General features: G+C 49.4%; 1 protein-coding gene across 5 annotated transcripts in view; it reads left to right on the forward strand.

Annotated features, from left to right (window-relative positions):
* The window catches only part of INVS (inversin), a 124,392-nt gene that overhangs the window by 96,058 nt on the left and 5,737 nt on the right, over positions 1-22,597 (forward strand). For 3 of the 5 annotated variants that reach the window (XM_043890777.1, XM_043890778.1, XM_043890781.1), the window contains 2 exons: positions 3,078-3,364; positions 15,343-16,000. In XM_043890777.1, coding sequence (XP_043746712.1) covers positions 3,078-3,364; positions 15,343-16,000 — 945 coding nt within the window. The remainder of the gene's footprint in view (positions 1-3,077; positions 3,365-15,342; positions 16,001-22,597) is intronic. The other 2 variants (XM_043890779.1, XM_043890780.1) reach the window with 2 other exon arrangements.

Genomic DNA, 22,597 nt, shown 5'->3' on the forward strand with positions numbered 1-22,597 from the left:
GGACCGTGTTCTGTTCTCAGGAGCTGTTTCCTGTGTGTGTGTCTCTGTGCTGGTGGCTGCTTTTTGTTTCAAGGCGGCAGTGTAGATAAAATAGGATGCAGGTCAGGCATCATTCCCAGCTCTAATCCCCACTCCTTCTCCTCAGTGATCACAACTTTTACATCAAGAATCACAGCTCTCATGAAATGAACATTTGTGGAATGTGTGCATTAAAAGATTTAAGTGCAAAATGCATCAGTTTTTGAAAAACATTAATTCTGTTCATCAGCTAAGGGTGTAATTATATATTCTCCTGCTTACATTCTTTCTCCCAGATTACTGAGTTCTACCACAATGAAAAACCAACCCCCTTGCAAACCTCCCCCTCCAGGAGTCTTAAAAAGGCAGAGCTCCCCACTTGCTGGCCAGCCTGATCACTCTGAAAGGCTGGTCCCATTTGTCCCATCTCTGTCCTCGTGGGAAGCCCAGAAAGGTCTGCAGTGACAAAGTTTGCCCCCCAGGGCTAATTGTATAGCGGCTTCTTAGAATTGAAAAGGAGAGCTGTTTGGTCTCCTAAAACAAAGAGAAATAAATGACTGCTCAAATAACAAAGTCTAGGTTATCACCTCAAAGGCCCCCTTGATGGCAGTGATATATCCATGCAGGTGCCAAGCTGGGCAACCCCACACGCCTGTCTGTCTGCAGGACCAACATTCTCTTAAAGCAGTTCTATTCATCCAGCCTCGTAAAGAGAGCAGCTCCCCACCTCCCTGCCAGGAGCAAGGCTGTTAGATCAATTAGCAGTGCCTCTGCCACCCAGATACTTCCACCTCCTTCTGCAAGCAGGCTTCTCCCAGACGAATCACACTGATTCAGGCCCCTGCTAGCGTCCGTGTGAATCCCAAGCAGCGAGGACGACAGGCTGTCCGGCCCGCCCGCCGACTGCAGCACAGCGTATGCCGGTGTCGGTGCCCGGAGCGGCCTGCAGCAACCACGGCTGAATGAGCACGTCCGAGCGGCGCTGCGCTCGGCACAGCCCGCCGGACACTTTCTCTGGGCTGGCACCCAGCGGGCACTGCTCAGGAGGCCTTCACAGCTCAGGCCGAGAGACCCTCAGAAGGGGAGTTGAGTTGACCAGGCTTTATGTTTAAATGTGACTCAGATATCTGTCTTCGGGTCTTCCCTGTCCTTTGAGATATAAATAAGCTTTGCTTCAAATTGCACAGTCTGGAAATCTGAATTCTGTGACTTCCTGGGGCCTTGGGGTCTCTGTCTCAGCTCTTGCTTCTGTGTCTGGGACCTTAGCCCTGAAACTTTCAGGGTGCTTATGGAAAGGCATGGATGAGCGTGGGAGGCCTCCCAGAAAACTGGTGTCATCAAGACTCCCATTTCATGTCCCATAATGGTGTAATGAACAGTCCACGTGAGACTTGCCTGTTCTCTTAGGCTTAGCTTCTCAGGGTGTGGTCAGAGGCCCGACAGTAGCTGTATGACCTGGGTGCTTGCTAGAAATACAATATCCTGAGCCCTGACCCCGGCCGGCACGTCAGCATCTAGGTGTTACCAAGATCCCAGGAGATGCCATTCCTTACAGTGTGTGAGTCCCGGATCTGAAGTCCTTGCCTGTCCCCTCGCCCTGGGCGGATTCTCTGTCCCACCCTTGCTCCACGCGGGACCCAGGCTTTCACCTCCTCTTTCTTCCCCCTCCGTTCTCTCTCTTGTTCTTTCATCTCTTCCCTCCCTGTCAGGAGCTACAAATACATTCTTTGTTTCCTGACAGAGCAGGCCTCTGGAGCCTCACTGTCAGTCATCACCTAGGCCCTGAGGGTCTCACCTTCTACCAGCCGTCAGTCCTGTCCTCAAGCTTATTAAAGTCTTTGTCTAAACAAGGCCCCCAACTGAGAGGGACCCTGATACCAGATACTCTGATAAAAGAAATTTCTCCGTCTCATTATAAAACATAGCCCTGATTTTATCAAGACATTCTGAAAGCGAAAAGTAAAAAACTGGTGGTCACTCAGTTGTGTCTGGCTCTTTGTGACCCCATGGACTGCAGCCTGCCAGGCTCCTCTGTCCATGGCATTCTCCAGGGAAGAATACTGGAGTGGGCACCCATTTCCTTCTCCAAGGGATCTTTTCGACCCAGGGCTCAAACCTTGGTCTCCTGCTTCACAGGCAGATTCTTTACCATTTGAGCCACTGGGCCTTTCACAAGACATCCAGACAGACTCTTAAATCAGTTCAGGGTTATCAGCTATCACAGAAGCGCTTCTAGGTGGCAGTAATGGTAAAGAATCCACCCGCCAATGCAGGAGATGCAAGAGACTTAGGCTCCATCCCTGGCTCGGGAAGATCCCCCGGGGCAGGAAATGACAACCCACTCCAGTGTTCTTGCCTGGAAAATTCCATGACAGAGGAGTCTGGCGGGCTACCGTCCACAGGGTTGCAAAAGAGTCAGACACAACTGCGCGCACGTGTGCACACACACACGCACACACATGCACACACCACACACACACACGCGCGCGCACGCACACGCACGCGCACACACCATACACACACGTGCACACACACATGCACACACGCACGCACGCACACGCACACAGAGCTATCACACAAGCCTTAGACCTGGAGAAACTGAGTCTTTGACAGGAAAGTGACTCATTCAAGGCCTTTTTGCGTGACTTTTTCATGCCATCGTTACGGTTGCCAGTGGTCCTTTTAATGAAGAGAGAAGATTAAAGGCTGTTGTGCTTATCACCCTCAGCTGCATTCTGATGTACTTTCTGGAACAGGAGCAGAGACTGCAGTCACGGCTCCGGGGTCACGAGCTTGGGGACACACACCGTGGGATCCTGTTGTGTCTCACCAAACAGTTTCTCATGTCGTGTGTGTCCCAGCCGGGCACAGGTTGACCTGTAAGTTCTTTCCAGCTCCGTCACCCTTTCAGATACAAAAGTCAGGAATCTGTGAAATTGTGCGCTACCAAATCCCCCCTGTGTTGTGGTAGCTCCTTTTAAAAATCAAATCTCACTCAGGAATACTCGAATAGGTAACGCTCTGAATTTTTTCCTCTTTGCCCTTGGTTTTGTTCCCAGGAAACGAGAAGAAGAGCACAAGCGAAGAGAAGCGGAACAGCAGAAAGGAAGGCTGAGCCCAGATCCCTGCAGACCCCACACTGCTCTTCGTCTGCCCAGTACCCAAGCGGAGCCCCATGGACAGAGCCGAGCCCCCAGCAAACAGCCCCCCTGCAGCGACGAGGCCCAAGGCCCTGAGCGGAGAGCCTGCAGACGGTCTCCAGGTAGAGGTTCTCCAAGCAGAGCCCCCCGGAAGGAGCCACAGCTCTGCCCAGACTTGCAGAGAACAGAACCCAGAAAACCAAATGGTAAGTGTATTGCCTCGCGATTCAGTGCTAACCCATGGGCTGTGGGCTCTTTAGTTTCACATTATTTAGACCATTTACATTTAAGGTAACTGTGTCAGCACTTAAGTCTGCACTGTATCATTTATTTTCTGTTTATTTCTTGTTTCTCTTTTCTTCCCTCCCTGTTGTATTTCCTTGAATTCTTTCTTAGCTTGGGATCGGTATATAGCAGTCCCTTTACCCATGGTAATTAAAAGTGCCTCTTATTGTTTGGCTCTCAGAGTGAGTGCTGCTTCCTCTGACACGCACGCCGTCCCACCAGATGAAGCTTTTTTTTCCTTCTGTACGCTCCCGCAGCTTTCCTGTGCATCCCTGTTGTAAAGACCATCACCTTGCACTGTTAGTGGGTTACTGGCTTACTTGTCTGTTTTTTCCACTAGACTGTACAACCTGTAAAATCAGGATCGCTTCAGTTATCTAATGCTTTGTAACAGACTACCCTAAACTCAGTGATTTATAAGAACAGTTTACTATTTCCCATGATTCTGTAGGTGGTCTCGCAGTTCTCTTCAGGCATCATCTACACTCACTCATGTGGCTGCATTCAGGTCGAGGTCAGTTGAATTGGTTGGTCTAAGATGGACTGACTTGAATATCTGGCAGTTGATGGTGGCTGTCAGCTGGGATTCCTTGACTCTCTTACATGGCCTTTCATCCTCCCATCGGCTAGACTGGCTTCCTTACACAGTGGTCTTGGACATCATTCTAACAAAGCACAGGAAAAAGCTATAAGACTTCTTGAGGAGTAGGCTCAAGAATGTGCACACCACATTTTATTGATCAAGGCAAGTTATTTGACCTTCCCAGACTAAATAATATAAAGAAATAGAATCCATCTTTGCATACTAAGATGGGAGTACCTTTTGGCTATTAAACAACCTATCACAGTTCCTTTTTGGTCACAGATTATTTACATTTCTCCCACATGTAAAATGTTTCACCCCTTATCTGAGGACCCAAAAATCTCATCCCAGTTAACACATCAAGTTTGAAGTCTGGGATCTTGAGACCTGTGTGAGATTCCCCATGCGTGAGTCTTTCTGATTCAGAGGAGCAGTCATCAAGGACACACACTGGCCCACACATGCATCCAGCAAGCAACGGTGAGGTCAGAACAGAACCCCAGGTGGCTCAGTGGTAGAGAGTCCACCTACTAGTGCAGGAGATTTGGACTTGACCCCTGGGTCGGGAAGATCCCCTGGAGAAGGAAATAGCAACCCACTCCCGTATTCTGGCCTGGAGAATTTCACGGACTGAGGAGCCTGGTGGGCTACAGTCCACGGGGTTACAGAGTCGGACACGACTGAGCATCTGTGGATGCACACAAGCCACAATAGATGCTCCTGCTACAGAAGAGGAGAGACTGGTCCATAGCAGTCACTGGTCCATAGCAATTCTGAAAGCCAACTGGTTATACATTAGCAGGGCCCCTACTCCGAGGTATAAAATACGCCTTGATTAAGGCCTGGTTTTACTCCTCTGTGTGTTTTCTATGCCATGTCCATCTTGGCTCTGGGCTGCGCCGCCTGGGTTCTTGGCCCTGCTGAGAATTCTTCCTTTTCAATGAGACATGGCCCATATTTGCAGCTGAGTAGCTTTCTTAGCCTGTTTCCAGCGTAAGAGAAATTGCCGCCCCAGAGGCCCCTTTGTGTTTGAAATCGCCTCCATAGGTCAAGCTGGTGCTACTCTCAGTGATACAATTATTTCAAAAAATTCATGGGTCTCCTATGAATCTGATTGAGTTCACTTCATGTTCCAAAACCACATCAATGATTATTTTTCAAATAGGCCTTTCTCTACTTCTGTCTTCCAAGTTACTGCAGGTGACAGTTTTGCCAATTATCATACCACTGAACTGCATGGGTCACTTTTTTCCAGACTCCTGTAGCAACTCCTAGAGCAACTTCCTATAGCACTTCTCTAGTCTTCACTAATAGTTTCTTCATTGTCTTTCTAACCTCTGCTCACCAGCCAGTCCGAAAGTCAGTGCTTTGGGTTTTTGCTAGGCCAGCAAGCCTCCTTCTTAGGAATCAGTTTCTGTGTGGATTATCTCTAGTGGCATAACAGCCCACCCTCCAAACTCGGTGGCTGAAAACAGTGCTGTATTATTTCTCACACTTCTGTGGGTTGGTTAGGCAGCCCCTCTACTGGATCAGCTGGGCTTGCTTTTGTAGCTGCTAGAAGGGTGGTCAGGCTGGAAAGTCCCAGTGTCTTCCTTCACGTTTCTGACAGTTGGTGCTGGCTGTTCGCGATTGGCGTCTCAGTTCTCTTCTACAAGCCCTTTCATCCTCCAGTAAGTTGGATCATCTTACTTGCATACTATTCTCAGGGCAGTGTCCTGAAAAAGGAAAGCAGAAGCTACAAGCCCTTTTGAGGCCCGGGCTCCAGAACTATCACATCCCTTCTACCACATTCTGTGGATTAGAGCAATTCACAAGGCCAGCCCAGTTCAAGAGAGTGAAGACATAGACATATTGCAAAATCACATTTGAAAGTTGAGTGGATCCTCGGATGGGAAGAATTCTTGACCATTAAACAGTCTATCAGGAGGACCACTATGTCTCTCACTTCTGGACCCCAGCAGGGTGTTGGGCACATAAGAGATATAATAAGCATTTGTTGGATATATGTCTGTATGGTACTGGCTAAGTGCTTGAGATTCAGGGGGTATGACTGGTGGGAGTCTCAGTGGCCCTTATGTTGGGAACAGGCACAGTGGCCAAGGCAGCAAGCTGGTTCTTTACCTCTTTCCTTACCCCAGTTATGTGTATGCAGTTATTTACCATGTCATCATTTAGATATCCCCAAGATATCTCAAACTCAACCTGTGCAAGATAGGATTGATCATGATTTCATGTAAACCTGTTCCTGATATCGGTCAATGACATAGTCATCCATCTGTATGTCCATCCCAGGAGTAAAATCTAATCATTATCTTCTTTTCGTTTACCACTCAAAATCCAGTCTGTCACCAGGTCTGGTCACCTTTACTTCCGAAATATCTTCCAAATCCGTTCTCCATCTCATCTGCTACCACCCACAGTCGACCTAACGTTTGTTTACCTTCATCTCTGTCCTGGACTATTGCAGTAACTGCCCAGCTGGCCTTACTTATCTACTCTGATTCCTCTAATCCATTTTCTTCTCAATGTGTGAGCATGTCAGTGCCTTCAAAGGTGAAATCTCATCAAATTGCTTCCCTATCCAAAGCCTTGTAATCAACACTTCTCCACCTGGTTCCCTTTGTTGGAGATGGTGATAGAAACCAAGATCTGAATGCTAGATGTGTATACCACTCCTGGAGGTCATTGCTCCTGAGCCCTTTCAACAGAGAGAACTGAGGACTATTTATATCTATTTGGCATCTATTTGTGTGTGTGTATCTGTGTATATATATGTGTATATCTGTGTGTGTATCACACACACACTGTTTTCATACCAATACCTCCCATTGCATGTGACACCACAGATTTTATACTAGCTTTTATCTTTTTTATTTAAAATTTTTTTCTCCAACTGACAGATCTGGCTTCAACTATCTGTGATATATATGCTTATTTGTTCAATCGCATTATACACATAAAGTAGTTTTAGAATTGCCATCCCATACGCCTTTGAGAAGGAAATTTACTAAACAGAGCTCAGTATTCCATATATTCCTTCGTCTTACAGTGCTCAGCCGAACATGATTTTACAAAGTTACTCCATGTTTTAGTGTGGTTACCTCGTCTATTTGTAATAGTGTTAGGTTTATTTGTTATTATTTTTATTCCATCTTGGGTTCTTTCCCACATCCTAGCTGATTCTAATTGCTGGGTTTTTGGTTTTTTTTTTTTGGTAGTGGGGTACTTTTTATTTAAACACAAAATGACATTTTCTCATAATTGTAAAACTAGTTAATGTATGTTACCAAAAAATTTAAATCAGAGAAAAGAACAAAGAAGAATAAAAATCCTAAAAATAAACAAAAATCTTTTTTAAAAATCTTAAAAGTAAACAATTATACAAACGCTTCTAATTTTTTTTTAAATCAGAAAATTGTGGACATCCTGTTTTGAGGTATTCTTAACATCATTTCTTTGTTTTCACCAAAAGTGTTAATCAGTTCAGTTCAGTTCAGTTGCTCAGTCGTGTCCAACTCTTTGCGACCCCATGAATTGCAGCACGCCAGGCCTCCCTGTCCATCACCAACTCCCAGAGTTTACTCAAACTCATGTCCATCAAGTTGGTGATGCCATCCAGCCATCTCATCCTCTGTCGTCCCCTTCTCCTCCTGCTCCCACTCCCTCCCAGCATCAGGGTCTTTTCCAGTGAGTCAACTCTTTGCATGAGGTGGCCAAAGTACTGGAGTTTCAGCTTCAGCATCAGTCCTTCCGATGAACACCTAAGACTGATCTCCTTTAGGATGGACTGGTTGGAAATCCTTGCAGTCCAAGGGACTCTCAAGAGTCTTCTCCAACACCACAGTTCAAAAGCATCAGTTCTTTGGCGCTCAGCTTTCTTTATAGTCCAACTCTCACATCCATACATGACCACTAGAAAAACCACAGCCTTAACTAGAAGGACCTTTTTTGACAAAGTAATGTCTCTGCTTTTTAATATGCTGTCTAGGTTGGTCACAATTTTCCTTCCAAGGAGCAAGCATCATCTAATTTCATGGCTGCAATCACCATCTGCAATGATTTTGGAGTCCAGAAAAATAAAGTCAGCCACTGTTTCCCCTGTTTCCCCATCTATTTGCCATGAAATGATGGGACCCAATGCCATGATCTTAGTTTTCTGAATGTTGAGCTTTAAGTCAGCTTTTTCACTCTCCTCTTTTACTTTCAAGAGGCTCTTTAGTTCTTCTTCACTTTCTGCCATAAGGGTGGTGTCATCTGCATATCTGAGGTTATTGATATTTCTCCCGGCAATCTTGATTCCAGCTTGTGCTTCTTCCAGCCCAGCATTTCTCATGATGTACTCTGCATATAAGTTAAATAAGCAGGGTGACAATATACAGCCTTGATGTACTCCTTTTCCTGTTTGGAACCAGTCTGTTCTTCCATGTCCAGTACTGTTGTTTCCTGACCTGCATACAAATTTCTCAAGAGGCAGGTCAGGTGGTCTGGTATTCCCATCTCTTTCAGAATTTTCCACAGTTTGTGGTGATCCACACAGTCAAAGGCTTTGGCATAGTCAATAAAGCAGAAATGGATGTTTTTCTGGAACTCTCTTGCTTTTTCAATGATCCAGTGGATGTTGGCAATTAATAGCTGCTTATTATTATATCAGATTATGAATACAGCATGCTTTGTTTAATCATGACTGTGTTGCAGAATATGTAAACCAAGCAACTTTTCATACAAAGTTTTGTGTTTATCTCTAATATTTATAGCTCTTTAAACTTGCTGCTAAACTTCTTACCAAGAAGGTTGAAGAAGTTTGTTCCACCCTTTCAAAAGAAAAAGCAAAACACTCTCTCCAAACACTTAGGCAAATAATGGTTTTACTAAATCCTAGTTAGTAAGATGAAATTTCATCATATTTTTATTGGCTTTGTGTATTTATTTTCTGGATTATTCACTAAAATCCTCTGTCAATTTTTATATTGGTTTTTCATTTTCTTAATAGTTCTAAAATGTTTTTATGTAATAAGGATAGTAACCTTTCTCTCTCATATATAAAAACTTTTTTGCACACCCTATAATTCTGTTTCATTTTTTCTTCTGAGATTTTCTCTTTGTGGTTTTATGCCAAGAAAACATTTTTTCTCACTTTAAAATAAATACATATATTTTCTAATTTTTAATATCTCATATTTAATTTGTTGTATAGTGAGTTTGTAATCGAATGGTTTCTTTTTAGAGAATAAGTGGTCATGCTAGCCATAAACGTTGAGCCGTCTGGAGCTGCTGTGCTGGCAGTGGGCTTGTGAAGAAGGCTTCTGGAGAGCATCGCGTCGCTCTCCGGGGTCACGGCCAGGGTCTGTGAGCACCTCTCTCATTCAGAACGCCATCTTTACTTTCGTAAATGGGAACATTTTTAGCTTTCTGTTCTTTCTCACTGTTCTGCCTCTACTAATACCCAAGTCACATTATTTTTATCACTATTAGTTATTAGTGTGTGATAATATCTGTTAATAATAGTCTCTTCATTATTTGTCTCTTTATGATAGAATTTGCTTTTTTGAAAAGATTTAAGAATTGTACTTACCTGGTTTTGGCCGTGCGGGCTTTTCTCTAGTTGCGGCGCGCGGGGAGACTCTCGAGTTGTGTGTGTGGCCTTCTCGTTGCCGTGAGCGGCGCGCTGCGGCGGGCCGTCGCGGTGAGCGGGGAGACTCTCTAGTTGCCGTGAGCGGCGCGCTGCGGCGGGCCGTCGCGGTGAGCGGGGAGACTCTCTCGTTGTCCGTGAGGGGCGCGCTGCGGCGGGCCGTCGCGGTGAGCGGGGAGACTCTCTAGTTGTCCGTGAGGGGCGCGCTGCGGCGGGCCGTCGCGGTGAGCGGGGAGACTCTCTCGTTGCCGTGAGCGGCGCGCTGCGGCGGGCCGTCGCGGTGAGCGGGGAGACTCTCTAGTTGTCCGTGAGCGGCGCGCTGCGGCGGGCCGTCGCGGGGGCTGCTCTGGTTGTGGCGCAGAGCTCGGGGGAGCGCAGGCTTCAGTAGCTGCGGCCTCGAGCTCAGCACGTGTGGCTTCCAGGCTTAGAGCCCTGGCTCGGTACCTGTAGCACAAGGGCTGCATGCCCCGCAGCATGTGGGACTTCCTGGATCAGGGACTGAATTCTGTGTCTCTTGTATTGGCAGGCAAGTTCTTTGCCTCTGAGCCACCGGGAAGCCCTAGAGTTTGCGTTTTAGAGCAGTTTTAAGTTCACAGCAAAACAGAGAAGGAAGGACAGAGAGCTCCCACACACTCCTGCTCACAGATGCGTGGACTCCTCCATCGTCGGCACCCGGCACCAGAATGGCACGTTGTCAACAACTGATGGACCCACACTGACACATCTACTTCTGCTTCACTGACTGCGCTAAAGCCTTTAACTGTGTGACCACAACAATCTGTGGAACGTTCTTAAAGAGATGGGAATACCGGATCACCTTACCTGCCTCCTGAGAAACCTGTAGCAGGTCAGGAAGCAACAGCCAGAACCAGACATGGAACAACAGACTGGTTCCAAATAGGGAAATGAGTACATCAAGGCTGTATCTTGTCACCCTGCTTATTGAACTTATATGCAGAGTACATCATGAGAAACGCTCAAGCGTTTCCAGAGGAAGCACAAGCTGGAATCAAGATTGCCGGGAGAAATATCAATAAGCTCAGATATGCAGATGATACCACCCTTATGGCAGAAAGTGAAGAGGAACTAAAGAGCCTCTTGAAAGTGAAAGAGGAGAGTGAAAAAGCTGGCTTAAAACTCAACAACATTTAGAAAACTAAGATCATGGCATTGGGTCCCATCACTTCATGGCAAATAGATGGAGAAACAATGGGAACAGTGACAGACTATTTTCTTGGGCTCCAAAATCACTGCACATGGTGACTGCAGCCATGAAATTAAAAGATGCTTGCTCTTTGGAAGAAAAGCTCTGAAAAACCTAGACAGCATATTAATAGCAGAGATGTCACTTTGCTGACAAAGGTCCATCTAGTCAAAGCAATGGTTTTTCCAGTGGTCATCTATGGATGAGAGAGTTGGACCATAAAGAAAGTTTGGCACTAGAGAATTGATGCTTTTGAACTGTGGTGTTGGAGAAGACTCTTGAGAGTCCCTTGGACTGCAAGGAGATCCAACCAGTCCATCCTAAAGGAGATCAGTCCTGAGTGTTCATTGGAAGGACTGATGCTGAAGCTGAAGCTCCAGTGCTTTGGCCACCTGATGCGAAGAGCTGACTCATTGGAAAATACCCTGATGCTGGGAAAGATTGAGGGCAGAAGGAGAAGGCGATGACAGAGGATGAGATGGCTGGATGTCATCACCAACTTGATGGACATGAGTTTGAGCAAGCTCTAGGAGTTGGTGAAGGACAGGGAAGCCTGGAGGGCTGCAGTCCACGGGGTCGCAAAGAGTCGGACACGACTGAGCAACTGAACTGAACTGAGCTGACACTGACACGTCGTTATCAGGCAAGTCCAGTTTACAACAGCATTCATGCCTGGTGTTACACAGTCTGTGGGTTTTCACAAATGTGTAATAACTTGTATCCTGTATTGTATCATACAGAATAGTTTTACAGCTTTTATCAGGGGTCTCCAGAGAAACAGAACCAATAAGAGAGGCAGATAGATAGACAGACAGATAGATAGGTAGGCAAGCAGGCAGACGTTAAAGGAGATTAGGTATAGGTTGTGTGTTTGATTATGGAGGCTGAGAAGACCCAGAGTCCCGCATCTGGAAGCTGGAGCCCCAGGAAAGCTGGTAATGTGACTCGGTGAGTCTGAAAGCTTAAAAACAAGGGAACAGATGCTCTGAGTCTGAGTCCAGAGTTTTGGAAATCTAGGGGCTGATGGTTTAAGTTGTTGTGCTAAGTGTGTCTGACTCTTGGTGACCCCGTGGACTGTCACCCGCTGGCTCCTCTGTCCATGGAGTTTTCCGGGCTAGAATACTGGAGTGGGTTGCCATTTCCTACTCTATAGGACCTTCCTGACCCAGGGATCGAACCTATGTCTCTCCTGCATCTCCTGCATTGGTAAGTGGATTCTTCACCACTGAGCCACCCAGGAAGCTTGGTAAAGTCCTGGTCCAAGTCCAGAAGCCTGAGAAACAGGAACACCTGTGTCCAAGGGCAGGAGAAAATGGACATCCCAGCTTCAGCGAAAAAGGAAAATCACGCTTCCTCCACCATTGTTTTCTGTTTAGGCCCTAAATAGATGGGACTGTGCCGACCTGCCTTGGTGAGGGTGGTCTTTACTCAGGTTACCGGTTCAAATGTTGATCTCTTCCAGAGACACCCTCACAGACACACCCAGAAATAGTGTTTCACCAACTTTCTGGGCATCTCTTATGCCAGTCAGGTTGACATTAAATTAACCGTCATACTGCCCTAAAAGTCCACTGTGCATCACTGTCTCATGAACCCCTCGTAACCACTGAGCCATTTAGTGTCTCCATAATTTTCCCTTTTTCCAGAATGTCATATAGTTGGAATCATACAGTATATGGCCTTTTCATAGTGACCTCCTTCACTTATTAATATGTATGAGTACTATCCATGCAAGGATAGTAATATTTCACTTCATAATATTCTATGTGGCTGGGTAGCTCATTTCTTTTTGGTACACGTTCATTTTTTTAAAACTCATTTCCTTTTAGTTCACTCCTTTTATTGCTGAATAATATTCCATTGTCTGGATATAGCACAATTTATTTATATGTTCACCTACTGAAGGACATCTTGGCTGTTTCAAGATTGGGCGATTATGAATGAAGCTACTATAAACAGCCATGTGCAGGACGTTGGGTAGACATACGGTTTTAATTCATCTGGGAAGATACCAAAGAGCAGGACTGCTGGATTGTTTGATAAGAATATGTTCTGCTTCGTAAGAAACTGCCAGACATCTTCCAAAGTGGCTGCCAGACATCTTCCAAAGTGGCTGCACCGTTTTGCATCCCACCAGCAATGAGGGAGCATTCCTGCGGCTTCTCACTCTTGTCAGCATTTGATGTCGGTATTTTTTATTTTTACCATGTGTAGTGTTATCTCATTGTTATTTTAATTCATTCTTTTTTTTGTTTGTTTTGGTACATGTGGAACATTATCCTGGTTCTAAGAGAGCGGTATGGAAAGTCTTACTCAGGAGAGCGTTTCTCCCTCCTCGCCCTGTTCGGCCTCCACCCCCTCATCTCTCTGCCCCTTCCCCACTCCAGCCTTGCAGGGATCTAGTCTTCAGTTTCCAGATTATCCTTCTGTATTTGTTTTGTACAAATGAGCAGGTGCAAGTCTATTTTCTTATACACCCTTCCTTCATACATGAAGAATGTACACATTCTTCCACACGTAAGAATAGTTAAAGTCTGTTTCTGAAAACACGTCGTCGGATACCCTGCGTGTCTGTGTCATCGCCTGTTCTCTCTCCCTCTCTCCTGTCAGTTTTGTCTTGTATCATCTCCCTGTATATTTTTCACTAAGTACTGGGCCATTGAGTATAAAAAATTAGAGAAATAACTTACAGCCGAGCATGGTGTGATTAATAACTCCCCCAGGGCGGATTTACATTGACTTCTGTCAGGCCTTCAGGGGAAAGAGCGGTCCAAGGCCACCTTAATGCAGTCCCAGAACTGAGATGACGCGGCGTTGGGCTCTCAGTGCCGGCGACGGCCAGTCCACTGCCAGTTCACCTTTTCTCCCTGGAACAAGGCTCCTTGGGAGAATCTGGACTCCAGGTTTTGCCCTCCAAACCTCAAGGAGCCTATTTCCATAGGGATATGTAGCCCCAGATGCCTTGTTCATCTCCTGGTCACCTGGTTTTCTTGGATCTTGGCCTTGTTTTGTTTTTATTTTCTGCCTTGTTAGCTCCTCAGAGCCTCAGACAGGTGCATGCATGCTGAGTCACTTCAGTCGTGTCTGACTCTTTGCAACCGCATGGACTGTAGCCCAGCAGGCTCCCCGCTGTCCATGGGATTCTCCAGGCAAGAATACTGGAGTGGGGTGCCATTTCCTTTTCCAGGAGATCTTCCCAACCCAGGGATTGAACCGATGTCTCTTATGTCTCTTGCACTGGCAGGCAGGTTCTTTACCGCTAGCGCCACCTGGCAAACAGGTGGTTGTAATATTTTAACTTTTTTGATTGTCCTTATTGGTGAGTATGCATCAATTCTGCCATAATAGAAGCAGAAGTTCCTTCACCGTTTATTACCTCAAGACTAACAGCTTCATTTTAGATAATTACATTTAGTTATTTAAACTTTTTGTCTCTAATTTTGTACTTCTTTTGTGTTTAATGAGCATGTTTTGTGCACATGTATGTGCACATTCACATTGTTCTATTATTGACATTTTTGTTGGTCTAATCTTGTTATTTTTCTCTGTTAACTATCCCTCATAGTAGGCTGTTTGCTTGTGTATTTTGTAATTTTGGATTGCAAAGTTATTTTTAGGAGGTCCCCTCTGTGCGGCCTGAAGCAGTACTGTTTGCTTCTATGAGGCCCCCTACAATACCACCATCCTGAGACTAATTTTCTTTTTTTTTCATTTATTTTTATTAGTTGGAGGCTAATTACTTTACAATATTGTAGTGGTTTTTGTCATACATTGACATGAATTAGCCAAGACTAATTTTCATATTAATTTTTCCTCTGGGTTGAGAATAAATGAATACCAAACCTATGTGAGGCACAGCACTTTGGTTTCAAACTTTCATGGATGACCCTTTACCCTATCTGGAACCTAGGCTGAGACAAATTTCTTTATCATCTTCTAGTGCTGGGAAGATATTTTTATCTGGATTATCATTTCCCAAGAGTTTACTGCCTCAAGAGTCCTGACTTCATGCAATGTCCCATTTCCAGTTAACTTTCTGCCTGCAAGGCTTGTCTTCTGTTCTTATCTGGAGGTTAAAACAATCCATTATTTAATAAGACCAGCCATTGCCCACTTCACCACTTCGCTGCCTGACAGTTGCTGGATCAGCTTACAAGCTTGTTACTAGAGTTCTCGGTTTTCTTTGTTTTTGGCCCCCAGGGATTTCTTTTATTTTTCTTGAAGGCACTATGGCGCTTTAAAAATAATGCTTATTATATTTTAGTCCGAATTTCTAAGTTTCTACAGGGGAAGGCTTTCAGGTTGTCTAACCTACCATTACTAGAAAAAGAAGTTAAACAGTTTTTCCTAATCATACTATCACTTTCATGGTGACACGAAAGGAAAAGTCTGCATTTTTTTTTGGTGAACAAGTGCACAGAACTGCCCTACCCGGCACGTTCTGGACAATAATGCTTCCTCCCCTTCTCCTTGTCTCCCCAAGAAACAGTCAGAGAACACTCTAGAGGCCGACCTGCCTGTGTCCACTTCAGCCCCAGCGAAGGCGGTGCTGGGGACAGGTGTCCGGGAGCCTCCGCTGCCGGGAAGCCCAGAGGTGAGACGGCTGCTGAGCAGCACGGCGACGAGGGGAGAGGCTCCTGCAAGCAGCGGGCGGCCGGGCCCGCCGCGGAAGGCGAGGAGCGCAGCCGGCGGCCCGACGCAGCCCCCAAGGCCGCGCGCGCGCCCCCGAAGAGGCGCGGCCAGGAGCTCAGAGGAGGGCGGCGCTCCCCGGCCGGGTCCAGCAGGCCCGGCAGTGCCAAGGGGGAGGCGGTCCACGCCGGGCAGAGCCCTCTCCACCACCGGACGCCAAGGACCACGGTGACCCAGGAGAAGCTCGCAGGAGGGACCTCCTCAGATCTGCCTCCAAGCACAGAGGTGTTGCGATCAGGAGTCAGGAAGCTGGGGGCATCGGCCCGCTCTGAGGACACTCGGCTGCCCACGGAGACCGATCCGGCTCCCGGCGCCCTCCCTGCGCAGGCTGTGAACATCGCCCTTCTCCCCGCAGAGCTGCGGCTGCAGATCATCCAGAGGGAAAGAAGCAGGAAGGAGCTGTTCCGCAGGAAGAACAGGGCCGCGGCGGTGGTCCAGCGGGCCTGGAGGAGGTAGGAGGGCAGGGCACCAGAGCGCTGGCTCTTCTGCCCTCCGCCGGCCCGACCCTCGCCCTGCCCTGGGACGCTCTCTTCATCTATGCAGTTTTGTTTATCTATGGCTTCTCTGTGTCTTCATAGCTGCACGGGCTTTCTTCTGGCTGAGGTGAGCGGAGGCTGCTCTTAGTGTGGTGGGCAGGCCCCGCGCTGCGGCGGCGTCTCGCTGCGGAATGTGTGCCCCAGAGCACAGCCTCCGGGGTGGAGCACAGCCTCCGGGGTGGAGCACGGCCTCCGGGGAGGCGCACGGCCCCTGGGGTGGAGCACAGCCTCCGGGGCGGCGCACGGCCCCCGTGGTGCAGCACGGCCCCCGGGGTGGAGCACGGCCTCCGGGGTGGAGCACGGCCCCCGGGGTGGAGCACGGCCCCCCGGGGTGGAGCACGGCCCCCGGGGTGGAGCACGGCCCTAAGGGTGGAGCACGGCCCCCGGGGTGGAGCACGGCCTCCGGGGTGGAGCACGGCCCCCGGGGTGGAGCACGGCCCCCGGGGTGGAGCACAGCCTCCGGCCTCCGGGGCGGCGCACAGGCCCAGCTGCTCTGAGGCGTGTGGGAGATCTTCCCAGACCAGGGGCTGGACCTGTGTCCTGCATTCCAGGTGGGTTTTTCCCACCGAGCCACCAGGAAAGCCCTCTGTGATACTCTAGTGAACTGCATGTGCTGGCCTGACAAGGCCAGTTTTCCTACCTATGATATTCACACATGTTTAGATCTTAAGAATCTATAATAAGCTGTTTGGAAGGTGTTTTTACCCGGAAAGATAGGAGAGCACCCAAGATAGTGGGCTGTAAGTGAACACCCGGGAAGCCTGAGTTTCAGGTGAAGCTCTAGCGTTACCTGACCTTGAGCAGCGGCCTCCCTGCCCCTGGTTTCCTCCTCCGTGACGCGGTGTTTAGCAGTCGCTGCCACCTGCCCTGCTTGTGTGACGGGCTGCTGGAATGAGATACCGTGAGCTCTGTAAGCTCTAAAGCACTGCACATGGAAGGTGGTTCTCCCTCTTTACTCCTCAGGAATCAGACACAGTGCCCTGAGTGACGGCGTTACCGTAGAAACACACGTGTGCTCGGAGCGCAGAGCGGTGCTGGGAGCGCGGCGGGGCTTCCTGGGGTCCGGGATGCGCACAGCAGGGCGTGCGTCGGGGAAGAGCGCGGGGGCCCTGCGCCTCCGGTCCGCTCATCTCTCACCGCAGGCCCTCCCAGGGCCCCAGTCCAGGTTAGGCCGTCCGGTGCGGACCACAGCTGGGGGACGGCCGGACCGTCCTGGGCCGGCGGGAGCCATGCGGTCCCGTCCCGGGAGAGGGGAAGCGTGACCGGGGAGCTAAGCAAGCAGGTCACTGCGGGCACTGCCGGGCCGCGTGTCAGTGCCCCTGTCGGGAGATAAAAGCGCCAGGGACTCTGACGCTGCAGAGGCAGAGCTGAGTGTCCTGGGCGGTCCAGGGAGAGGCCTCAGGGATCTTCGCGCGGGTCTCCTAGCCCAGAGCCCAGCGACCTGCCCCAGGCCTGCCGGCCATCACTGTAGGGCGCCCGCGCGTCTGCTTAGGCTGGGCAGTTTAGTCACCTCGTGCCCGACCTCCTCGGCTCTCCCAGCCACGCCACGAGCTGACACGGCAGGCTTCGTGTCCATGCTTTGCAGACACGCTGATGTTCTCAGAAACAAGGCTGGTCCTGATGGTCAGGTCCAGCTCTCGAAGTTCGGTCTGACTCAAGTCCAGGCCCCTTTCTCTTAGGTTCTCTGAAGGTGGTGTGTGCCGTGGTCAGAATAATGGAGGCACAGGCCGACCTCGGCTCAGAACCGGCTGGAGGAGAGCAGGCTGCCTGGATGGTCTCACCGCACCAACATGTTTTTATAATGTCATGGGGTTTGTTGTTATCACTGTTACTAATACCAGTAGTTGCATTCATCCGGCACTCCCGCCAGACACTGCTCTAAGTGGTCGCACATGTATACACGCGTGTAATCCCTGTGGGGGACTCCGGGGACACGGCTCACCAGCCAGCCCCGCTCACAGAGCTGGTGTGCGCCGGCACTGGCCTCCCACTCGGCCTGGTGACCTCTGCAGCCGCAGGTGGGAAGGGTCCTTGCTCCCCCATCCTGGGTGCTCCGCCAGGACGGGCACTGGCCACCATCCCAGAGGCAGCTCCTGTTAGGTATCTCAGCCGAAACCTGGGATCCAGACAAGCCCGTGAGGCTCCCCAGCTGCAGGGCCTCCCCGTCAGACTGGCCTCTGGCTCCTTTGAAGAGGCTGCCGCTGACAGACGCTGTCAGCCCGTGTCCGCAGCAGCAGATGAGCCTCATTCTCCTCAGAACAGCGGGCTCCGTCTGCGCACCCACCTGGGGAGGCAGTTGCCCGGCCCCTCTGGCTGCTCCCTGTGCATTTCTGAGTCCTGGGACATCAGCTCCCAAACGGCTTCTGGGAAGCTGCGTGCTGTGGTGAGCCCCGGGACAAGCGACAGTTAAAACCCCTTTATTGACTCTGCTATAGCCACGCCTGTCTTCTGTTTGAAGCCCAGGAGCCCTGGTGCCACCCACGGTGTGTCCGGGGTGTCGTCAGGGGCCCCGAGAGCAGGGCTGGGGAGCTCCCATCAACCCAGGTCACTGTCCTAGGATGTATGCCCAGGGAAGCAGGCAGGCCGGCTGGAAACACACCGGACGGGGTGAGCAGATTGAACCTGGGGCCCAGAGAAGATGAAACTTCATCTTAGAATTTGAGTTTTATTACCAGTGAAGACTTGACTGTTTTAAAGGTTGAAACTGGATACTGGGCAAGCTGGGCTGGGCTGGAAAGTTGCTGTGGTGAGAAGGAGCTGCTGCTTGAGGCACTTCCATCAGCTCCTCCCCAGCAGGTTCTGGAGTAAATAAGCGAGGAGCGGCTGGACCGTAACCAGCCCTGCACCCAGGCTGAAAGCGACCACTGGGTGTGTTTGGGGTCTCAGCAAACCAGGAGTGCACGTTCTCCTTGAGAACAGGAGACCATCAGACAGACTCGGTCTCCACACCAGAGTCTGTGAGGTGGCGGTCTGTGACAGCTTCAGCCAACCCCTTGGCCCCCAGCCTCGGCTCGCAGAGCAGGGGGTATGGAGGAATTGAAGTGGGGAGCCGTGTTGTCCCATAACGCTTACTTCTGTCTATAATTGGCTTTTGGGAAACATGGGGCCTTCTAGTAAAGGGGTGCCATGGTTTGTCATGCTCTGGGGAAGAAAGGAAGAACCATGTGGTCCTACTGAGACCAGCCTTCAGGACGGGAGGGAAGCTTCGCGCACTGGGGAGGAAGGTCCTGTCCCATCTGGTGTGTCTGAAGCGCAGCTCCCTGTGGGCGCACCGGGAGGCGTTAATCAGCTGCGGTCAATGAACCCTGCTGCAGCTTCCCTGCGAGGCTGCATGACAGCCAAGCTCAGCAAGAGCTGGGGGCGTGCACATGGGATAAACACTGGAAGAAAAACCCCAGAGGTAAATGTGGCCATCACCCTGGGGCCCCTCCCCTCTCTCCCACCCCAGGCTCCACCCTCCAGCAGAACGGTCTTACTAAGACTTATTTACTAAAACTCAGCTTTTGACCTTTGCCATTGTTCTTAGAAATCTCAGCAGCCCCACCAACTACAGAGTAGAGACCAAGTCATTAGCAGTGTTTGGCTGCTGGACTAGACAAGCACTGATTTGAATGTTGGCTTCTCCTGGCTCTGTTAGCCTTTTCCCTCCAATTTTTATTGTGATATAATCGATATGTGGCACTGCGTAAGTTTAACGTGTACAGCATGATGACCTGGTTTACATATGTTATAAAACCATTACCACATAAGTTTAGTGAACACCATCATCTCACATAGGTAAACGGTTTTTTCCCTTGTGATGAGAACTCTTAGGATTTACTCTTTAAAAACTTTCACATATGTCATAAAGAAGTGTTAACCATAGTCATCACATTGTAAACTGTATCCCCAGTACTTATTTGTCTTATAACTGAAGTTTGTACCTTTTGATTATGTTCATCCAGTTCACCTCCCCCAATCTCTGATGACCACAAATCTGATTTCTCTATGAATTTGTTTTCTATTTGTGAAGATGGCACATGTAAGTGAAATAATACAGTATTTATCTGAAGTAAGGTCTTCAGGGTTTGTCTATGTTGCTGCAAATGGCAGCATTTCTTTTATGACTGAATAATATTCTGTTGTGTATATATATATAATACACATATATATTGGAAGAAACACTGTGACCAACCTAGGCAGCATATTAAAAAGCAGAGACATTACCAACAAAGGTCTGTTTAGTCAAAGCTATGGTTTTTCCAGTGGTCATGTATGGATGTGAGAATTGGACTGTAAAGAAAGCCAAGCGCTGAAGAACTGATGCTTTTGAACTGTGGTGTTGGAGAAGACTCTTGACATTCCCTTGGACTGCAAGGAGATCCAACCAGTCCATCCTAAAGGGGATCAGTCCTGAGTATTCACTGAAAGGACTGATGTTGAAGCTGAAACTCCAATACTTTGGCCACCTGATGCAGAGAGCTGACTCATTGGAAAAGACCCTGATGCTGGGATTGAAGGTGGGAGGAGAGGGGGACGACAGAGGATGAGATGGTTGGATGGCATCACTGATGCGATGGCCGTGAGTTTGAGTAGAGTCCAGGAGTTGCTGATGGACAGGGAGGGAAGCGTGGCGTGCTGCAGTCCATGGGGTCGCAGAGTCGGACAGGACTGAGTGGCTGAACTGATGAGACATATATGACACACAGCATTCTATCGTGTGTGTACGTATGTAAAGCCGCCTCTTCACTCCCTCACCCATCAGCGGGCGCGTCCTCGCGGCTGTGAACGCCGCTGCTGTGGACACAGGGTCTCGTCAATGTGCTGCTCTCATCCCCTCCAGTCACTCACTCAGCAGTGGGGATGCTGGATCCCACGGCAGTTCTGTGTTAAATTTTCTACATTTGAAGTAATTATTGGCGCGTGTGCGCTGAGTCGCTTCAGTCATGGCCGAGCCTGTGTGACCCCGTGGGCTGCAGCCCTCCAGGCTCCTCGGTCCGTGGGAAACTGCAGGCAAGAATCCTGGAGTGGGTTGCCACGCCCGCCCCCAGGGGCTCTTCCCCGCGACCCTGACGTCTCCTGCACTGGCGGGCGGGCTCTTTACCACCAGGGCCACCTCGGCCCAGTTATTAGTAGGTGAGGACGTACTTTTGCCATTTTGTGGTCTGGTTTTGTTGATCCATTGTTCCAGCTTATTTTTGTGTTTTGATTCCTTCTGGTATCAATCTGCATGGACTTCTTTATCATGTTCCTTGGTATAATTAGTACAGGTTCTACCCCTGTGATTACCATGAAGCTTATATAGAGTATCTTAAAATATCATTATTTCCTTTGGTATCATACTTACCTGTGGTTTTTTTTTTGGGGGGGGGGTTATATCCTTGGTTCCTTCCTTATGTTGGCATCTATGCGTCTGAATAAGCAGCCTCCTCTCCCAAGTTTGCTTTGGCAGAGACGGTTCTTGAGCACTGAGCTCAGTTTGGGTTTCTGGACGTGTCTGCGGATGATGTACTTGGGCAGGCGGGACTTGCTCGCTCTTTTTGGGCAAGGCCACTGCCTAGGCTCCGAGAGCGTGTGGCGGGGTCGGGGGCGGGCGCTGCCACTGCCAGCCGAGACCAGCTGGACGGGACTGCTGCTCTGGTTCCCTGCTCGTGAGGCTGTGGGTTGGGCTCTGCAAGTTGCCCGGCTTCTCCGGTCAGGCTTACTTAGTCAAGACTGGCAGTAGGCAGAGCTAGGATTTACCTTCCTGCTCTGGTTGGACAGGACGCCCCAGCACCGGGACTGAATTCCCTGGCCAGACACAGCCACTGGTTTTATTCCGTAGAGGGGGAAGCCACGGGCAGTCCTCTCTTCAAGTGCTACTCTAAGGACTGTGGGATGGGTTTCAAGGCTGGAGTGTACTCTGGTGAGGTCCCCTGGTTGGACGGGCTGAAGGCTGTATTCAGCCATGGTGGAGCTTGGGGTTACTTTCCCTACCCAGGCAGAGCGGCGGAACTGGTTCTAAAGGCGGCTTCTTTGTGATCTTGACTCAAGCTGCCCTGCTCCCCAGGGCCCCTGGCTGGACAATGCTTTGGCTTTGCCCGCTTTGCACTCTTCCTGAGCATTGCTGGGCTCCACAGCTTCCGGGTGGCCTGGCCAGCCTTTCTGGTCTGGAAGCAACGAGAAACTACACTCAGCCATGGGCTGGGCTATGACCCAGCTCTCCTGCCGGGGCAGGGTCAGACCAGGCTCCAAGGCCAGCAGGGTTCTTTGTGTAAGAAACTGGATCCGGGAAACTTAAACACCAGTGGGCTCCCTGGTCAGACTGTGCTGCCGTCTTGTTTCTGCAGAGTCCAAACAGAGCTACTGGTCTGAGCTACCACTTGGACTCTGCAGGTAGGCTCTGCCAAGATCCTTATGCTGGTTGTTTCAAGTCCCTCATTCCTGCTCTGTCATCACTGGATTCCCAGTGGGTAAGCCCCAGAGTCCCCTGCAGTCCCCATGGAGTAAGATTGGAGTTGCTCCCAAGAAGCAGCCCATGATGCTGGGGGAGCT

The sequence above is a fragment of the Cervus elaphus genome, chromosome 29 (genome assembly GCF_910594005.1).
Source record: "Cervus elaphus chromosome 29, mCerEla1.1, whole genome shotgun sequence".
Classification (NCBI taxonomy): Eukaryota; Metazoa; Chordata; class Mammalia; order Artiodactyla; family Cervidae; genus Cervus; species Cervus elaphus.